General features: G+C 34.9%; 1 protein-coding gene across 3 annotated transcripts in view; it reads left to right on the top strand.

Moving 5' to 3' along the window:
* Positions 1–20,520, top strand: part of GLRA3 (glycine receptor alpha 3) — a 150,813-nt gene that overhangs the window by 18,718 nt on the left and 111,575 nt on the right. For all 3 annotated transcript variants that reach the window (XM_088792540.1, XM_019733097.3, XM_019733096.3), the window contains exon 2: positions 9,073–9,200. In XM_088792540.1, the coding sequence (XP_088648666.1) occupies positions 9,073–9,200 (128 nt within the window). The remainder of the gene's footprint in view (positions 1–9,072; positions 9,201–20,520) is intronic.

The raw sequence follows: 20,520 nt of genomic DNA, 5'->3' as shown, positions 1-20,520 counted from the left end.
TAGATCTTACAAAGTAGGAGATAAACATTGATTGACTAATGCTATTAAAAATGACAATTGCAATTGTAACAAGTGCTACCTATGAGAGACAAACATTGGGGAAATATTTTAGCAGGATTTTACAAAATCAGAGAGAATAGCTAAGGCTTCCTGAGGAAATCATGCTCAAACCTAGATCATAAAGATAAGTAAAAGTTAATTAGATGAATAGAGGACCAATGAGCATTCAAAGCAAAGTTAATAGCTAGTGGTAGGTTGTAGCAGGGAAGTTGAAGGGGACATGATGAGATGTGGTTGGATTATGGGTTCAAATTAGAAGGTAGAGCCAAATGGATAGAGATGATTTGTGAATAAAAAGAGAAGTCAAGGGTTGTCAAAGATTTACATCCTGAGAAATGGAAAGATGAAGTGGCCACTAACCAAGTTTGAAAAGAATGGAGAAGGAATAGCTTTGTGTGGGAATAGCAGGAGTTTGGCTCATGTTTTTATTAGAGCACTAGGTTGCCAGCAATCTATGATTTTATTCCAATTTCAAAAATTGAGATAATTCCAAGCTACGCGTAGCTTCCTACTAAGGCTTCTAACTTCTGGTTCATTCTATTCAAAAGTTGTAATTATTTGAGATTTCAAACCTAATCAGAGGAGTTCACCCCTTTGGTGAGTCCTGGCTTACAATTTTTAATTAAATCCATAAAGCTTTCAAAACTTGTACACAGATTGTTAACCATTCAGCTACTATGAAGTTTATTACCACCCTTAAGGGAAATGTAGCTCTAAATACTTGGCTCACTTTGTGAGTTTTCTGTATCCTTATTTCTTAGCCATGTGATTTTCCACTTTGTTTTTAGTTCTCCAACGGACCGATTTTTTTAAACCTTGTCTGGTTGTTTTCAGTGGAAAGTTTAATTTGATTTAAAACATAAGCTTATACATTCAATATCAGAGTGGCCTGGCAAAAAAAAGAAACCTCTCTTTACCTTAGTTTCTTCGTCTGTAATACACAGGTAATAATATCTAACTAGTAATGTTGTTATGAGAATTAAGTTATATCATGTATATGAATTCTGTGCCTGAGAGATCAAGAAGCAAGTATCATTTTGATGGTTAGGTAAATGAAAATAGCCCAGACGTCATGTTTTATGCAGGCCTCAGCCTATTCATAGTAATGCTACCATCTAGAAACGAGGTGGGGCACTCACCTGGGCCCTGAGGAGCTTCCCACAGACAGCTTCCCTTCCTAAACCCATGTTACAACTGGACCAACCCTTTGGTCCTGACTGTGATTGCAAGACGCCATTCAGCAATAACCATTAGGAAACTTGGAAAAGACACAGGTTATTACTTACGAGACCTGGAAATTACATAGCACACCTGGGGCCACAAAGCGAAGTCACAGGTAGAGAGAGAGTAGTGAGGGAAGAGTGCAGGGAGGGGCTTGGGGTTCTGCTCTGATTGGGGTTGAGGGTGGGGGCCTAAGGTTTGGTGGGTTCACTCTTTATTGGTGAATTTAAAACATAAGAGAGGGAATTTAAAGTGCAGGAAGGGAAAACAAACGAGTAGCCCAAATGGTTAGTTATTGAAATCAAGCAAGATCTCTAAAACAAAGGAGCCTCTTTATCTAGTCCTGTGGCTGGCAATGCGTTTATTCCAGATAGTCTTTGAAGTGTGCCTCTTTGAAATGGATGCCTCAGCAGTCAAAGCTTAACTCAGGCACTTGCATCACAAAAAAGAAAAATAAAAACATGTCAGTGCTTACACTACACCCCATCAAACTGCTGGTAGAAATGAGATCACTTTATAAAATGATAATCATATTTCACCGACACATTACTCACAGAGGCAAGAATCAGGATCCTAGTACCCCGAAGGTTTTTTAATTAATTTTTAATTATTTCTCTGAGTTTGGAGAGATAGTCTAGAATAGTCCTTTTATATTCTTTCATTTTGGCCTCCTTTTAAAATAATTAATATCCTACAATCAACTTAAAGCCTGCTTCACTGCGTATGTCTTCATGGCAAAAAATGGTTCTTTTTCTAAGGCAGTGTGCTTAAGGGTGAATTGCTCAAAACTTCAGCTATTCCCAGACATCCTAATTTCTCTTTAGATCTCTCATAAAGAGACTGAAGCCATAGAGAAATGGGAAGAAAGCTCATCTTTTCTGTTCTGTGTTTTATTTTCCAACCTGCGCTAGAAATATCAATTGCGTGTGTTTCAACACCTTAAAAATTTCCAAATAATAACTGTGAAACATTTTTCCCATGGAATTGTAACCCTAAAGGACTGGTTTATGGAGCTATAGAATACCTGGTAAACTGTTTTTCTCCATCATACTGCAGACCTTCTCCGCCTCAGGACCCTGGGCACTGATTTGTCCCTAAAGGTCATCCTTCCTTCCGTACAATCAATTCATGAAAACAGATACATTGTTTTCAGCCCCATGTGCCAAGACTTGTCTCGAAACCACATTATGTTTCCCAGCTACAACTTTTATATTTTCTCTCAATTTTAAGGTGCATTTAGCAGACGTAAATAGGTACTGACGACTATATTAAATTCACCTTAAAGCATCTATATTTAATGGTTATTTTTGTCCTCCAAAAGTAGATATATTTTACCTCTTTCTCTCTTCGAGGAGGAAGAGAAAGGAGAGAAGAAGTGCGTAAGGGACTTTCTGCCAGTCTCTCAGAAACTGAAGTTTCTGAACTTCCAAATAGCACGTCTTTATATAAATAAGATGATGTAAAATACTTAAATGAAGAAAATAAGTTCATTGATGGGAATGTGTTTAAGCCCACACACGGTTTCTGAGAAAAGTTAATAGTAAATTCAGTACTTGGTACAGCATAGAAAAGAAGAGCCAAGTGTGGGAGGCAGGCAAATTTACACCAATTTTGAGATTTTCATAAATAAAAGACTTGTAAAAAATGCAAAGCTGCTTTCGAAAGTACTGATCATGTGTAATTTGCTAACAATCTTAGTAATCTGCTATAAATATGACAGTTTTGTTGAAACTAGGAGTTTTAGACAAAAAAATGGACTTGATGATAAAGTTTCTTCTCCAAAGTTAATCTTAGATTCTTCCCACTAACTGCTCCTACCGAGAGTTTTAAGAACTTAAAAAAAAATGTGTTTGAATATGTATGTACAGATGATGTTGACTATTTAAAAATTAGAGTAAGATTCCAGATTAGTCGTACGGAGCCTCATACTATGTGTTTATTGCTCTGAGCTCTCTTAGTTTGATTGTCTGAAGACAGTCTACTAATGTTCACATGGTGAAAATCTCAGACAATATTGTACTAGGAAGAAAGTTCTAGGAGAAATATACCAGAGCAAGTGTTGTAGGTGATGGGAAGTCTTTCCATATGCATAGGCTCCACTCCTTTCAGAAAAGAAAGGGATAGACTATGTGTATGTAGAACTGCTTTTTAGCCAATTACTCAGTGTCCTTTTGCTGATCATAATTCCATTTGAGTCAAAATTGTGAATCTTTAGAAATAAAATCAGTTGCCCAGAAGAAGTTGGATGGCTCTAGTGTCATTGCAGTGAACATAACTAGTAAAGAAAATTGGGAAAAAAAAGAAAAGAAAATTGGAACAGTTCTTTGCTCAGAATTTTCTAATTTTTACGTAGGCATCATCCTACAGAGCTTGGTGGTAAATCCCTGTTACAAAACGTGAAGGTTTTGCTCACAGTGTTAGGAAGAAGGGAGCCAGCCAATCACTCCTGTTCACTGATACTTCCCGGCGATTCTCTGTAGACCCCAGATGGGCCCAGACAGAGTAATCTACTGAACTGTGAATGCTTTAAAGATTCATATTACAATAATACATGAATTTTTAAAGATTCATACTTACAATAATGTAAGACCCGGTCTATGATATGATATGATATGATATGATATGATATGATATGATACTAGGTCTTATATAGTATAATATAAAACTGGGTCTTATATTAATTTTTGCTCCAAAAGACACATTAAAGCTGATTGTCCGGCTAGGTCTTATTTTCAGGGAAACACGGTACATACCTTAGCACAGTACTTTGCACCTAATAAATTATATGAGAACTTAAAAGTCGTTGTTTCAACATTTAACCGATTTTAAAAGCACTGACTCTGGGTAGTGAACACACAATGCAGTATATGCAAGATGATGTATTACAGAAATGAACACTTGAAAACTATGTAATTTTACTAACCAGTGTCACCCAAATCAATTTAACAACAACAACAAAAAAAAACACATTTTGGCATGAGAAAGAATACTTTTATGTAACAGAAATGCACTATGTTTTTATTTTATTTTACTATCTTATTTTTTTACGCTTTTGTTTTAAATGAACTTCTCTCAGTTTATAAAAGGGTTATAGAAAATTGGGTATTGTATTTTTAAAATAATTTGTCATCTTTTACCTGTTCTCACTCCATCCCAGTCCAATATGTATTCCATGTATTCTTCTCAATTCAACAATCAAATTATATTAGTGATTTTATTAATTTTAAGTACCATGTCAAAAGAACTATAAATAATTTCTTGTTTAAATTTATAGTAATTTTTTATTTTCAGTGTTAAAAATACTATATTTAACTGTAAAATATATAATATTTATTATAGAAAGTATGTAATCTTGATAGATTTGCAGTGTCAGATGAAATAGCTTGCCTTTCTATTTATTGGTGATATCTATCTTCCATCCCACACTATGGTAGCAATAAGAAGTGTTGCGTTTTCCTTCCTTAACCTAATTTTAATTACTAATAGCATAAACAATAAAAATTTATATTTTTAGTAGAAACTATTTCAACAGCATGTTGGTCATTAAAAAGGTTTTATAATAATAACCATTAAAAAGATTATTTAACCTTTATTTGACCTTTAAGAAGATTAAATATTGAGGATATGATATATATATTTATATATTTACATAAATATATAAAATTCCCTTGTCTTTCGAACTATTCCAGTTATGATGCCAGGCTCTTTGAAGGAATCAATAATGGTTGTTAAATAAATAAATGAACGAGCTTCTATTCACAAGATTCTAGTCCTCCATAAAATGAATTTTTATATATTCCCATCGCTGGTGAATTAGTATCATGATCTTTGAATAATATATTTGGAAACAAATATTTTTGGCAATAAGAGCTTATTTCAAGTGGACTTTTAAAAGTATATATGTCAAACTCATAGATACAGAGAACAAACTGATGGTTGCCAGGTGGGAGAGGGGTTGGGGGGCTGGGTAAAAAGGGGAAGGGATTAAGAAGTACGAATTGGCAGTTACAAAATAGTCACAGGGATGTAAAGTACAGCATAAGGAATATAGTCAATAATATGGTAATAACTATGTACGGTGTTGGGTGGGCACTAGATTTATTGAGGAATCACTTTGTAAATTATATAAATGTTTATCCACTGTGCTGTGCAACTGAAACTAATATAATATTGAATGTCAACTGTAATTAAAAAATTTTTTTAGAGTACCAATGTGGGATCAAATTTCATGAAGGCATGATTATTGTAGTAGCCCAGTTATTGTTTTTTGAATATGTCAAAAAATGAAGATTACTAAGATTAACAACAATAAATTGTTAACCTTAAAAAAGATCAAGAATGATTTCATCATATTGAAACAAAATAATCTTGTTTTATTTATTTAATTATTCAAATAATTCAGATCTTGAGAGCAAATAGTGCTGGGTAGTAGGGTTTGAAGCAGCTGAAACAATGCAAGCATGTGTTTGTATGCTTAGTGGCAGAGGCTCGCTAATGATCTGGAGACATTATGGTGAATTATCTTGCTTCCATTCAGATCTTTGTCATACACAGAGGAAGCAGGTAGAACATAGCACACATTTACCACTTATCTTCATAATATTAAAAAGTCAAACACAGAAATATCTATTGGCAGGATCATTTCACGTTAAGTACAGAACATTTTCTTACATGTGGATTGTCTAACTCCGTTATCTTCCTATGGGTGTTCAGGGATTCAGAATTCCAGGAGTTCTCAAGTAACGTGATGACATGCTACAGGACATACAAATATCGCATACAACTAGCGTGCCAGTCCCTACCTCTGCTTGAGTGTTGGGCAATAATTACAGAAAAAGTATGTACAGAGGACATCTCTATCTCCACTACCGGAAAATATTCAGTAGCTTATTCCTCACATTAGTATAAATATCAAACTTTTATAAATAGCCTATTGCAATGGGTAAATGATTGCTTGATATGAGAGGAAAATATGTTATTTTTAAAATATTCTTATTCCGTGTTAAGATTAATGTTGGTTTGCAACAACTTGAAAAAAATTATTTTAGAAGTAGGTTAATAAAAACTATTAGGAAAAGACAGACTTTTTGGAACATGGTTATTGTATGAATGGAAGCAATTATTATCATTAAAATTTAGCATATATCTGCCCAAAGAAATCAAATTACTTTTATTTTGCTAAAATTGTAGGCATGCAGTGGACATTTTTATTCCATTTTTGTCCCTCATTTTTTCTTTATTGTGCTATCTACTGCTTAATATATCTGAAAAATATATGTAGCCAAATTTTGAAAATGTTCAATTAACACTTGCCATGTTGATAATTTAACTCTCTCTCTCTCTCTCCCCCTTATGAGAAAGAAGAGAGGGAGGGAGGCAGAGAGAGAGAAAGAGAGAATAAACAGAAATATTGCTTTATTACTACCATAAGAATAACTATCAATATAATATTTACTGATATTTAGTCAATTACAGTTTTTGATGATTCATTATAAGGAAACCCAAAAGGTAAACCTATATTTTCTTTTAAAAGCAAATCTTTACATTATTTATGAAACAAGATCTTTTAAAAGGTCCTATAAAGTAGTATTATAGGAGGTAGCTGATACCATGGGAGTAAATACAATTACCCAGAGAGAGAAAAGAGGAGAATGTCAACTATAATTTAATATATATATAAAAGAGGAGAATGTCAACTATAATTTAATATATATATATATATGTGTATATATATATATATATATATATAGTCACAGGATATGGAGTACAGCATAGGGAATAGTCAGTGGAATTGTAACAGCTATATAGGGGTAATAGACTGGGGGAGGGGAGTTATCACTTTGTGCAGGGTGTAAGTGTCTAGTACATTGTTTTGTACACCTGAAACTAATAAAAAAAAAAAGAAAAAGAAAAAGGAGCAGCTCCAGTAAGAAGCTGAAGAATGCTTTTTTTTCTTTTTAAATTAAATGTATTGGGGTGACATTGGTTAGTAAAATTATATAGGTTTCAAGTGTACATTTCTATAATACATCACCATATATATCTGACCCACTTTTAAAGCACAAATATAATAAAACAAATATAAAAAGAAGTCTAAGAAGACACTGTCAGAGTGATAATGCCAGCAAAAATAGTTCAGTACAGACCCCTATAAATTCTCTCCTCCTTAAAAGCAGCAGTGAGAAAACTCAAAAACGGCAACAACCAGATTTTTCATAACTCTGGCAATTAACCAGAGATTTGCAGTAATCCACGAAGTAGTTTGATTGTTACGTAAAACATATGGTAGAGTAAAGTCCTTGAGTTATTGAAAAGGTAGTGGGTTTTTGTTCTTTCTTTTCATGATGATGATGATAATTGCATTAAAATAAACTTCCCAGAGATCACAATGGCAGGGAATTCAACTGACCATTAATAATCAGAGATAAAATGTCATAAAGTAATATGGAACCGACAGAATAGGGAGAGGAGAGGTTTCTGTTTAGGGAGAAAGCAAGAAAGACAGAGTAAGAATCCTTGGGAGGGTAAGTGACCTAGAATGTCCAAACTATAATAGATAGAGCCTCTAGAACAGGGCAATAGTTAGTAAGTGCTGTTAGTTGTGATGCTATACTTTCAGAAATATCATTCTCTCATTATTATTGATATTGAATTTTAAAGTAGTGACTATGAATCACTGAATATATATGTATGGTAGACAATTAAATGGTGATAGCTCAACATCACATTTTCACTACTTATTAGAAATTCTGGCACTAGAAATTTAATAACTTGATACGACTGAGATCAGGTGGTGACCATAAAGGTTCAGGGTTTGGCAATGCTCTGAGTTGAGTGACAGAGCTGGGAGGATGTGATGATTGACAACCTGCAGGAAGTAACATCAGTTTGAATATATCAGTTTTAAACACATGTGCGCTCAGAAAGTCTGCTTCACTTTCTTAAGCAAAGTTCTGTGGATGAACAGAGTCATTTGATATTAGCAAGCAGGCCTAGGCCTTCTGTGGACCAACCTAGATAAATGAGGGGCTACACGGGAGTGGAGTTACACTTATGGGCTTCTAGGATGAACAACTGCACAAAAGGAAAATGTTTGAGTGAGAAAAACAGTAACCCTTTACCTTTCATGGACACAGGTTCTCATCATATAATAGCCAGGTGCACAGACCACATTTATAGTAATTTCTCAATCTGGACGCACAAATTTTAAATCTGAACAAGATGCACCGTAGATGAGTGACACAAAGTAAACGCAGAATGAATGTAACTGGGTATGTTATTAATATAGGAGGCAATCTAATTGAAGAAAAGAACATGATTGTTTAATCTATCAGACAGAAGTTTTATTACTGTTAAAAAAAGTTTCACAGAACCTAAGGGTGATGTTTTCCCCTTCAATAAAAGCAATAAGAATTGTATTTCACAGCTAAACTTTCGTATTTTCTTATGTCCGAATCACTAAGGATACTTTCAGCTAAAAATTGCTATCAGAAATCAAGTTTGGGTAAATGCAAATTTTGAAAGTCTAATAAGTTGGCTTTGTTTCCGGACTTAACAGAAAACAATGTCATCTCTGAGCTTTGGGCTGAAAACGTGTGAAACCTTGTAAACACTGACTGTAAATCTATCAATACCTATCTGTCATTATGATTACATTCATTGTATCGTATATAAAGCTTTTCTTTTTGTTTTCAAAGGTATTTTTGCTTAGCATATTAATTTTATATTTGTAGGTAACAATTGTTAGGAAGATTGTTTTTTGTAAAATCGATGTTTTTTTCTCATTTGTAGTTTGGTTGCAACAAAGGAAACAGATAGTGCAAGATCTCGAAGTGCTCCAATGTCACCTTCTGACTTTTTGGATAAATTAATGGGGAGGACATCGGGGTATGATGCAAGAATCAGACCCAATTTTAAAGGTAATTGTTCTGCTTACTACTATATATGAAATGTGTTTTAAATATGATTAAATAAGATACATTTTTAAATTGATTTCACCAAAAATTCTGATGGCTATTTCCAAAAATTTTATTGTATGTTTTATTAGTCAAAGTATGTCTTAAAAAATATATATTCTCATGTTAATAGTTATTATAATTTGTCTTCTTTGAACCAACAGTGTTTTTTTCCTTCTCTAATTGTTATTATACTTATTGTCGTGACAATTCATTTTAGGAAATTATATATTATGTATAACTTTAATATATACTCTTACTAACTGGAATGGAAGCTTCTTTAGAGCTGACAATAAACTTTCCCATATGTTAAATCCCCCAATATCAGGACTCTATCGTGGAGAATCAAATAGTTGTTGCATTTATGTCCTGGGGAAAAGTCCAGATAACTAAAAGCCACTGATAATGTTTAAGAAATTATTCTACCTACCAAATTTATAGGAAAGAGTGCAATTATCAGTTTGAGTACTCTTTCTTTTTCTGTTAGTATAGTGACAAGTAACATATTTATACAAGTTATATGTGGATTATCCAGAACTACCATATGTCCTGTAATTTAATCTAGGGTAAAAGATTAAAAAACTGCTTCCATGCCCCTACTAATTTAATATCTCTTGAATATTATTTTATTTAATAAAAAATAATCTAAGTTATAAGAATACGCATCTTTTCCATGGGATTCAACTAAGCTATTTTTATTCCTAAAGATGAAAAAAACAAAAAAAAAACACAACATATTCTACAATAATTCTTTTTTTCCTGAATTTGTTCTTACGGATTAAGAAAAAGATTGCTTAGCAATGGTATAAGAATTAATTAGAAAGGATTAATAAATACCAAGAATGGGTAGCAGGAGAAAAAGATAGAAGTAGAATTTGTTGATAATTTATGAATAGAAAATTATGAATTGCTTCAATTTAAAAGTGAGTTGAACATTTAAACTGTGGATTGCATTTTTTTATTTGTTTTTAAGCATTGCTACCATAAATATTTTCAACTGCACGGGAGGAAAACACTGAATGCAAGCTTCGGGAAAGTAGTACAGTTTAAAGGGTATCATATAAAAATGAAAATGAGAAATTTCAGCATTCTGAGGAACTTTCACAAATTGAGGGAAAGCAGTATCCTCATACAGACATTTGTCTTTAATAAAATTGTTGCTTATGCTGGCATTGTGTTATTTCCAAAGCAATTCTCTTTCCCTTAAAAAAAAAATCTGGTCTCTTTTATCATCTGTGGCTAACCCACTTCCACTCATATCTTTCACTCTTGTTCCTTTCCCCTAGATTTAAGGAGAATACTTCAGATTTGTCCTCTAAATCACTCTTTGATAGTATTACATGGTGTTATTTGTATACTTTTGGAATATTCAGGAACATTTTAGTTCTGTAATTATATTTTGGTCTCTTCACAGTCCTCTTTATTCTACACCATTTTCCTTGAATACGAAGTCATGGGGTTGTGTCACAGGTTGGTAGGCAGGTGCTATTTTGTATGTTTAGCTGTTTGTTTTATTTATGACAATAGTAAAAATCAGGTATCTGAACTTGGCAAACACTAAGTTGTCTAAAAGTATTAGTGATGAAAAGCAGCAGTTCCTTGGCTCAACAATCCTCATGCACAGCTTTACTTCTTTGAGGTAAAGACTCCAAAAGCAAAATTGGTTGCTTCTGGTGAAATCTGTTTGATTGCTTTGGAGGTCTTTTACAAAGAAGGCCTTATAAGGTTCCTTTGCACTAACTAGACTGCTGAATTAATACCTCTATTCTTGTAGTATTCCACTTCTTCTGTTTTTCTTTTTGGCCCAGTGATTTCACTTTTATTTCTGCAGGAACAATTATGTTTATTCATCATGTTTACTCTAAGTTGCTAGTTTTCTAATACGTGAGAGAAACGCTCTGTAGTTCAGGAAGGATTGAGCTGAGTTGCCTCGATACTGATGCAGGTTTAATTCTGTGTGTGTGTGTGTGTGTGTGTGTGTGTTTGTGTGTGTGTGTGTGTCTAGGGAGATGGTTTTCTGCTATTCCACTCTCTGGAAAGGAAAATCTGACAGATGTCATTGCCCTGGCAGAGCATTGCTTTAGGTGAGCATTGAGTGTTGACTAGACTTTGGGCTGAGGTCCTCTAGATGGCAAAACAGAGATGGCTTTAGTTTTGAGGTACTGTCAGGAACCTAGCTTTCCCCAATCAGAAAAAGTTATTTTCCCTACTTAAAAACAACAACAACAACAACTTTTTGCAAACAGAAGATGAGTAAGTTCTGGGGATCTAATGCACAGCATTGAGACTATAATTAACAATACTGTATTATATACTTGAGAGTTGCTAAGAGGGTAGTTTAAATGTTCTCACCACAAATAAGTAAATAGTAATGATGTGCTGTAAGGGAGGTGTCAGCTAATGTTATGGTGGTACTGTACTCATATTGCAATATGTAAGTGTATCAAATCAACACACCAGGAACCTTAAACTCACACATTGTTATATGTCAATTATATTTCAGTAAAGCTGGAAAAAGAAGACGATTAAAAAGTCATCACCAATTAACAGAACCATATTATTTCCAATCACTTTAATAAACTATGTTTGCAAAACTTGTTTCCATGCCTTCCAAAATTCTACAGTGCCAAGCCCCAGGCTACCCCTGCTCTCCAGGAAGATGGATGAGAATCACGGAGCTTTCTGAGATAGGTGCCCATGGTCTCGCCCTCCGGGTCCTGTCCAACGCCCCACCTCTACCCTATAAATGACCCTAAACTTTGTCCCTCACTGGTTAATTCCTAGCACATTAGCTTCCTTCTCCACGTGGTCCTAACATGCATTTATTTTAGGCTTTGCTCGGTTTTCTTTTGCCTTTTCTATTTTATCATTAAACTAATTATGACTTTCCTCCCATTCTCTTTGGTGTGATACGTTTAGTCCCATTTTTATTTGGTAGTACAATTTTTATGGCCTCAGAGAGAAAGAGAACTGTTCAATTCCCCTCTTGAGATAGAAACTTCTAGGAGTCATTTGAAACTAGACGCCAGTTTCACAGATAAAAATCAACTGAATTGCAAATAAAAGTACATCCATAGACAATAAAACATTATTTCACTAGACTATTTTACCAGCTTTTTTTGGACTTTACTTCTTTCTTTTGACCTTACTGTTTAGGCCCTCAGTAGGTCTTTGATAACCCTTGAGTCTAATTTGGATGCAAGCAGAAAGTACTCCCTCAGCAATCACCTGATTATGTTTCCTCCCAAACCCTGATTGCATTTTTAAGTTTTTTTCATCTGTCTCCAACGGCCACTCTCTTTATCTAGAAATAACATTGTTTGCCTTCATAATGTTTTTGTGGTTTCTGTCTTTTCATCTGTAATAGTTCTCTATATTAATCCCTTTCTCCCACACCACAAATCCAGTTTTCAAATCATAATTTTTGCTGCAACACATTCTATCCCCAGAATGGCATGTGTACCTAATACTCATTTCCTGCTTGTATTTTTTTTTTTTTTTTTCAGGGAAAGTGTTAGCATTTCCTGTATCTACCTTTAACGATTCTTATCCATCCAGACACTATTGCTCTTGAACTAAATCCACAATTATTTCTGTATAAAGGTATATTTTCTACTTGCATTTTTACATAATACAAGGTCATCTTAACAGGAAGAACTTCTTTAATAATAAGCTTTTCTAAAATTGTAGATGTTCACCTAAAATGTTCATAGATTTAGATTCTGCTTTCTATATTTTTAGGTTTTGTTTGATTTTAATGTATTCTTTCTGTAGTAGTTATTTCTTTTTTTTTTAATTTTAAAACAATCTTAAACTAACAGAAGGTTTGCAAGTATAGCCCTTACCTATTTTTTTCCCAAACCACTTGAAAGTAAGTTGTTGACCTCATGCGCCAATACTTGATATACTTGAGTATATCATACAAATAAGACCATTCTCCTAAAAAACCACCATCTAACCATTGAAACAAGCAAATGAACACAGAAATACTGCTACCATCTAATTTGCAGACCTCATTCAAAATTTATCAATTATCTGAATAATGGCTTCATAAGCAAAAGAATCTAGTTTAGAATCACATCTGCATTTTGTCATTTCTCATTGTCTCCTTCAGTCTGAACCATAATCTTGTACTTTCTATGACTGTCATGATCTAGACATTTAAAAAAAATATTAGTATTTTTTAATTTAACAGAATGCACCTAAATTTGCATTAGTCTAATGTTTCCTCATGATTCAATTTAGGTAATTCATCTTGACAGAAATATCACAGAGGTGATGCTAAGTTCTGATTGCATCTTATCAGACAGTGGAGCATATTAATTTTTACCATAACTGGGGATGTTTACTTTGATTAATTGATTAAGTTGGTGCCTGCCAGAATGCATCTTTATACATATATATATATTCATAAATACACACATACACACACATGTATGTGTACATTCATATATATACATATTAATTTACATCTATATATTTACTTCTCTATTGAAAACCATGAATTCACATTGATATCTCCAATTCTATAGGTTTATTCTTGTTGCTGAGTTTCCATATTTTAACTTTCTCATCTGACAGTAAGAGACCTGGGTCCCATAATCCTCACTATAATTCTGTATTTAATCAATATGCAATGAATCTCCTTGCCACTCACTCTCTTTTTGTTTTATTATTAGTTTCAGGTGTACAAAACAATGTAATGGTTAGACATTTATACCCCTCACAAAGTGATAACTTCCCTCCCCCAATCTACTACCCCTCTGACATCGCATATAGCTGTTACAATTCCACTGACTCTATTCCCTATGCTGTGCTCCACCTCCTGTGACTATACATATATTAAATTATAGTTGACATTCATTATTATTCAGCTTCAGATTCAGGTGTACAGTGCAGTGGTCAGGCATCTACATTGTCCATGAAGTGGTCTCCCCAATAAAACAAGTGTCCATCGGATACCCATCAAAATCTTTACAACATTATTGATTATATTCCCCAAACTGACTTGCGTATCCCGGTGGCAATATTGTGGCTACCAATTTGTGCTTTCTTATCCCCTCACCTTCTCCCTCATATCCACCCCCTCTCACCTAGCAACTCTCAGTTTTTTCTCTATATCTCTGAGACTGTTTCTGATTAGCCTGTTCATGTACTCTATTCTTTAGATTCCACATATAAGTGAGATCATATGGTATTTGTCTTTCTCCGTCTGACTTATTTCACTTAGCATAATGTTCTCTAGGTCCATCCATATCGTTGCAAATGGTAAGATTTCATTCTTCTTTATGGCCAAGTAATACTCCATTGCATAAATGTACCACAGTTTCTTAATCTAGTCATCTGCCGGTGGGCATTTTGGTCGTTTCCATGTCTTGGCTATTGTGAATAGCGCTGCAATAAACAGGGGTGCATAAATTTTTTCGAATTAGTGTTTTGGATTTCTCTAGATAGATACCTAAGAGTGGAATTGCTGGGTCATGCAATTCCAGTTCATTTCCAGTTTTTTGAGATACCTCCTGTGGGGACAGAGCCCCAGAAAGCAGTTTCCAGGCTCTCGGCCTCACATAGAAAGGTGCTGGCTCAGGTAGTAAATGGCCATCAACTGTGATTGGATGGCCATCAGCTGTGGCTAGTTGGCCGTCAGCTGTAGCCAGTGAGCCATTGGCCACTAATATAACTGCTGTGGCTACGCTAGCAAAAAAATGGTGCTAGCAAGAAGATGGTGGCTAAGCTGGCAAGCGGGTTGCGGACAGTGTGGATCCAGCCTCCAGTGAGACTATAGTGCCACCAGCAAGAATATAGTGGTATGACTCCCCCATCTATGGCTCTGAGGGTGTTCCATTTTGGCCTCACCATATCCTGCGTTCTTATGTGGGGAGCAGGAGCAGAAACCCCGCAGGCCACCCCGCAAGACACATGGTGCAGCGAGCAGGGTCTCCTGCATGACACCTCCATACTGATTTCCACAGTGGCTGCACCAATCTGCAATCTCACCAGCAGTGCATGAGGGATCCCTTTTCTCCACATCCTCGCCAGCACTTGTTGTTTGCTGATTTATTGATGCTAGCCATTCTGACCGGAGTGAAGTGGTATCTGATTGTGGTTTTTATTTGCATTTCTCTCATGATTGCCACTCCCTCTCTTACACAAATGCCCCAGGGCCTGTTCAGACTCTGACTTCCCATGCCAGGATGCCCTCACGCACACATTCTCCTCACACTTCTTTGGTTCTAGTACCTCTCACCAGGCTGCCCTACTGTGGCAACACCCTCCTCACTCACTCTGGCTCCAACCTCCCATGCTATGTAATCCATCTCTATAGATGTCCTTCTCATCTGCTCTAGATTACCACTGCCCACAGCCATCCCCAGCATGGAAGCCCATTTTGCATTGCCCGACTGAATGGCTTTAGGACTGCATTTTCAGGAAGGAAAGGGAAGGGAAAAGAAGGGGGGGGGGTGTGGAGAATAAACTGGATCCTGCCATGATTTTCAAACCTTTTTCAAATATCTAACAAATAACTTAAAATCTGGATTTAAAGTCATCAAATATGCTTTTGTTAATTAAAAACTAAAGGCATATCTCTCCTCGTAGTAACACGACTACATAAAATATATATTTATCTAAAATGAAAAACAACTCATTAAACATAATTTTTTGAGATTTAATCTTTCAAATGTTGTAAGGCTTTCATACGACATGTTAAAAATTATGTAAACACGTGGGTTATTTTTGTTTGTCTCTGTTTGCTCTAGACCTGCCTGGTGAACAATCATCCCCAACATGAATAATAATAATATAATTGCCAAGGCTTTGCATTGTACTTTGCCATTTTGCCTTTATCCATCTCTGAACTTCAAACCATGGTCTATTTCTTTAAGAAACAGCTAAAAGAAAACATGCTGCTAAAAACATCTGCAGCTACTGTCACTTGCTTTTCAGGCCAACGATAGCTAATGTAATGAACAATTTAAAAGCACACTTTGCCATATGGATGCCATAGCAGTTATCTGCTCTGTTGCTAAACATAGTAGCCTATTAGATGGATATAACAGCTTTTGCACTGGCACAGAGGAAATAGCAGATTGGTCAAGGACTGCTGTAACAGGTGCTCTCTATAATGGCAGTAGAAAATTTACAATCTTCTCTGAGCTTCACTCTCAAAATTTTTGAATATACACATGGACAGCTAGTGTAGAAAACTACTCCAAGAGTGCTGCACTGATCTGACACCCACCAGAGCTCCCAGTGAATACAGTGCTTTATAAACATGATAGTGCTATATCCATTTCATTCTTTGTGATCGCTCTCCACTGTCACTGTTCTTGGTCAGGCCATTCTCTTTCCCATCTGCACTATTACAATAAAGTCCTAACTATTTTCTCTGTTTCTAAGCTGTTATCATCCATCCATTCAACTATTCACCGTGTCGTGTTCGTTCACTATACTTCCATAATCAAGAACCTGTAATGGCTCCCTCATGTTCATTAAGTAAATTCCAAATGCTTTAGTATCACATTGAAAAGATTCCATGATCTGGGCCAAGCCTGTCTTTAAAAACAATGGCTTTTATTTCCAAATTGCTTCATACGCTAATATCTTTTTACAATTTTTAAAAATGAAATAATTTCTATATATGTGAAATTATCTATGTATCTATGTATCTATGTATCTATGTATCTATGTATCTATGTATCTATGTATCTATGTATCTATGTATCTATGTATCTATCTATCTATCTATCTATCTATCTATCTATCCATCCAATCTTTCAAGTAAGCGTCTACTCTATTTTTGAAATTTGGAATTAAGGTTTGATGCCTGAATCCATTCACCTTTCTTTCTGCTGAAGAAGAGAATATGTGTGTGTGTGTGTGTGTATATATATATATATATATATATATATATATATATATATATATATATATAAATAAGTAGCGAATTGGGAACCAAATAGCACTTATGTATTTCCAATAACCACGTGAGGAACACATCTGGTAGATGATGGATTAAACAATAAAGCTTACATTTGAGACCACTGTGATTTACTTTACCCCAAATGAAAGTTAGATTAGAAACCAGGCTGACTTTCTGCTTTTAGGAAGAGCCTTTTTGCGTCTGATTGGAGGCATGTTGGACAGGCAAGGGCTGGAATCTGTTTCATATAATATGAGGCATCAAATTCCCAAATGCTAGTGAAAGCCTCAATTAGTCACTTCTTTGACCATTGCTTTTCTATGGAAACATTATTTTCCTTATTTTATTCATTGACCTTATGATTCAAGTCTCTGGTCAGCTTGAGATGCCAGTGCCACATTTTAGAGAAAAAACAAATCTATCAGAGGAGGTCTCATCTTAACACAGGACTTAATACTACTCCATTCAAACCCTTCTTGGAATCATTAGGAGGTACCATACAGCACCTGCACACACAGGACACCGGAATGTACCAGAATAAGTATTACTAACTTAGGCCCCTGAAGCCTATGCTGAATTTTCACCTTCATTCTATTTTTGTTTTTAACCACGATCACCTATAATTCTATGGATAATAATTAAATTTAAAACACAAGACCAAAAAGTATAATAAAGAATGCCTCACTTTTTATTCAATTCCCAGAGAGAAATTAAAGTCCAAATAAACAAAGACCCTGCCCCTTGCTAAATTAAAATAAGAAAAGTCACCCCCTTCCTGTTTTATTTATTCCAATTTCAGCCAAAGAGATCACAGTTATATAGAGCTGGCAGTCTTCTAACAGCAATTTCATAACGGGCCATGTTCCCCCAACATGGATGTACCTTCATCAGCATTTTCTTGAAAAATGAATTAACCTGATACTAATGATTGTGTGTTCTCCAACGGGTGTGAGCCAATAAAGCACAACAGAATTTATCTCAAGCTAAATGATATTCCCCAGACTCCTGCTACCAGAAAAAGTAAATAGCAGGCTTTTAGTATTCTCTAGGAAAAAAGGAGAATAATCTATAAAATATGAAAGATTGGTTTTAGTTTTTCAAGATTCCAGTCAGCCTCTGTATATATTTTAGAGTTCATCACCTTCGACTAACATTAAGTAAAAAAAAAAAAAAGAGAAAGAAAAATCTTCTGACAGTTAATTGTGACTTCATACTTTTCTTACAGTGGTACAATAATCATGAAGTAAAATACCTATGCTTTCTCCTTTCTTACGTAGTAACAGATAAGACAGTCCTATCACCTCACATATTGAAAACATTGGTAAATATTTAGAAATAACTGGTAAAGATTAAAAAAAACAACAACTTTCCACTAGTAATCAAATAATAGTACTTCCAGGATTCGGGATTTTTATGAGGTTGTCTTATTCTTACATGTTCACCCTTCATACTTACAACAATTTAGCTTCTATATCTGTTTGAAATATTATTCTAGGCATCTCAGTGTTCAATCAGCTTTGGGCTCTTTCTAAGTACAAAGCATCTACTATGTTTTATTAGCAGTGATGACCAAATTTATAATAGGCAACTCTCTTGTCAAAATTAATAGCCTTGCATTTTCAATACTCTAAGTCCTGACTTCTCTCTCTCTCTATTTCTTCATCTCTAAGAAAACCCCAGTTAATTTTTAACCCTATGATATGATGGCCACAGATACTTCCTAGTCCAGAATTCCTTCGGTCAGTATTTTCCACATTGCTGCCATCTGACTCACCGGAGCTTTTAAAAATACCAAGGCAATAAAAAGTGCCTTGGTTGCATGACGTGCCCACAAAATTAGAAGATAAGAATCAGGTTATCAATCTTTTCTAAAACTACCTGGATGATTTCAATGTGAGTAGGATTCATAGGCCAATGCATCCTAGACTTTACTTGTAAATAATCTTGTTGTTCGTTTTCTCTACCTATTCCAGCAAGTAAATGGCTATCATAAAATGAGTAGAAAAACAAAGATGAAAATTACGCACCAGTAATCAAGTAAATATAAATTAAAACTTCAAATGTTATTTTGAATGATTCTAACTAAAGAAATAGTTTTTTGTTTGTTTGTTTGTTTTTTAATATTGGTACAAAGAGAACATCCTTTGGTAGAAAACAAACAAACACTAAATTAGGCTTAGATCAGTTTTTGTGTGTGGCTTTATCTGACTAACTTAGGTAGAGATTAGCTGAGTTAAAAGATTTGAGAACAACTTGGTATAGCGGGAAAGAATCATTCTTACAATCTGACCAATGGTTCATATTCTGACTATGGCATTTGTTAGCACCTTAAGTGTACTCTGTGAGCTTTAGCTCCCTAATGTGTAAATGGTGGACTATTATCCACTCTCAGTGTTACATGGATTAAGGGGTATCTATGAATCAGCACAGTATGTGCTAACAAGTAGTCAACAATTTACTGATTCCTATTAACTTTTGCACTGCTAGATGATTATCTCTTTGTGTCTTCTTCAATTTGATGTGCACACGTTTTAGATATTTAGGAAAGGAATGAATAAATGGTCTCATAAAAATAAAAATTCTTGGTTTTATGATGAATGTTAAATCAGGCACACACAGGGGCCTTCTGGAACGGTGGAGTGAGAATCTCTATAAATTCACTCCTCCAAAAAGCACCAGAAACACTGGCAAAATGGTCAAAATTATCCTTTAGAACTCTGAAAATTAACCAAAAACTTGCAACAGTATGAGGATATTTATTCAAGAAAAACTGAGGAATTTCTCTAAGGACAGAAGGCATTTAAATATGGCCCCACTCCTACTACCCTTGAAAACTAGCAGCCTCTCAACCACAAATGCTGTATAATCAAGGACCCTAGCATCTACCAGAGAGCAAACCAGGTTTGGAGCTCCTCAGATAGTCCATCCCTAGAGGTATGTTATTGTTTGACCTGTCTGGCTGTTCCCTGTTTGACTGGGAACTCCTTCAGTGGGAAAAATCCCATCCCCAGGGCATTGTTGAAAATAATCGCAGGAAATTGTTTAAACATTGCAGGCGCCTAAGGCTGTGATACCAGTTAGGCACAGAGAAGACTGAACAAAACTTTTAAAAGAAGATCTGGTGAATGAGATACCCACAGGCAGTTTTGAAAAGTTCTGGTAGATGAGGTCTGAAAATTAAGTTCGCAAACTCATCCTAGAAAAAGTGCTACATATTTGTAGATCATGGAAGCTGAGACCAAAAGAGGTTAATGACTGACCAGCATCAGTGTTGAAAGGAGACCATGAACTTGTCATTTGCAATCTGTATTATTTCACAGAATGATTGCCTTCAATTTTAAGTGTCTGTGTATATACGTATAT

This window comes from Rhinolophus sinicus, chromosome 15, assembly GCF_057876585.1.
Source record: "Rhinolophus sinicus isolate RSI-liver-muscle chromosome 15, RSI-T2T, whole genome shotgun sequence".
Lineage (NCBI taxonomy): Eukaryota > Metazoa > Chordata > Mammalia > Chiroptera > Rhinolophidae > Rhinolophus > Rhinolophus sinicus.
Note: the sequence above shows the minus strand (reverse complement) of the source record. Positions and strands in the feature narration are given on the sequence as shown.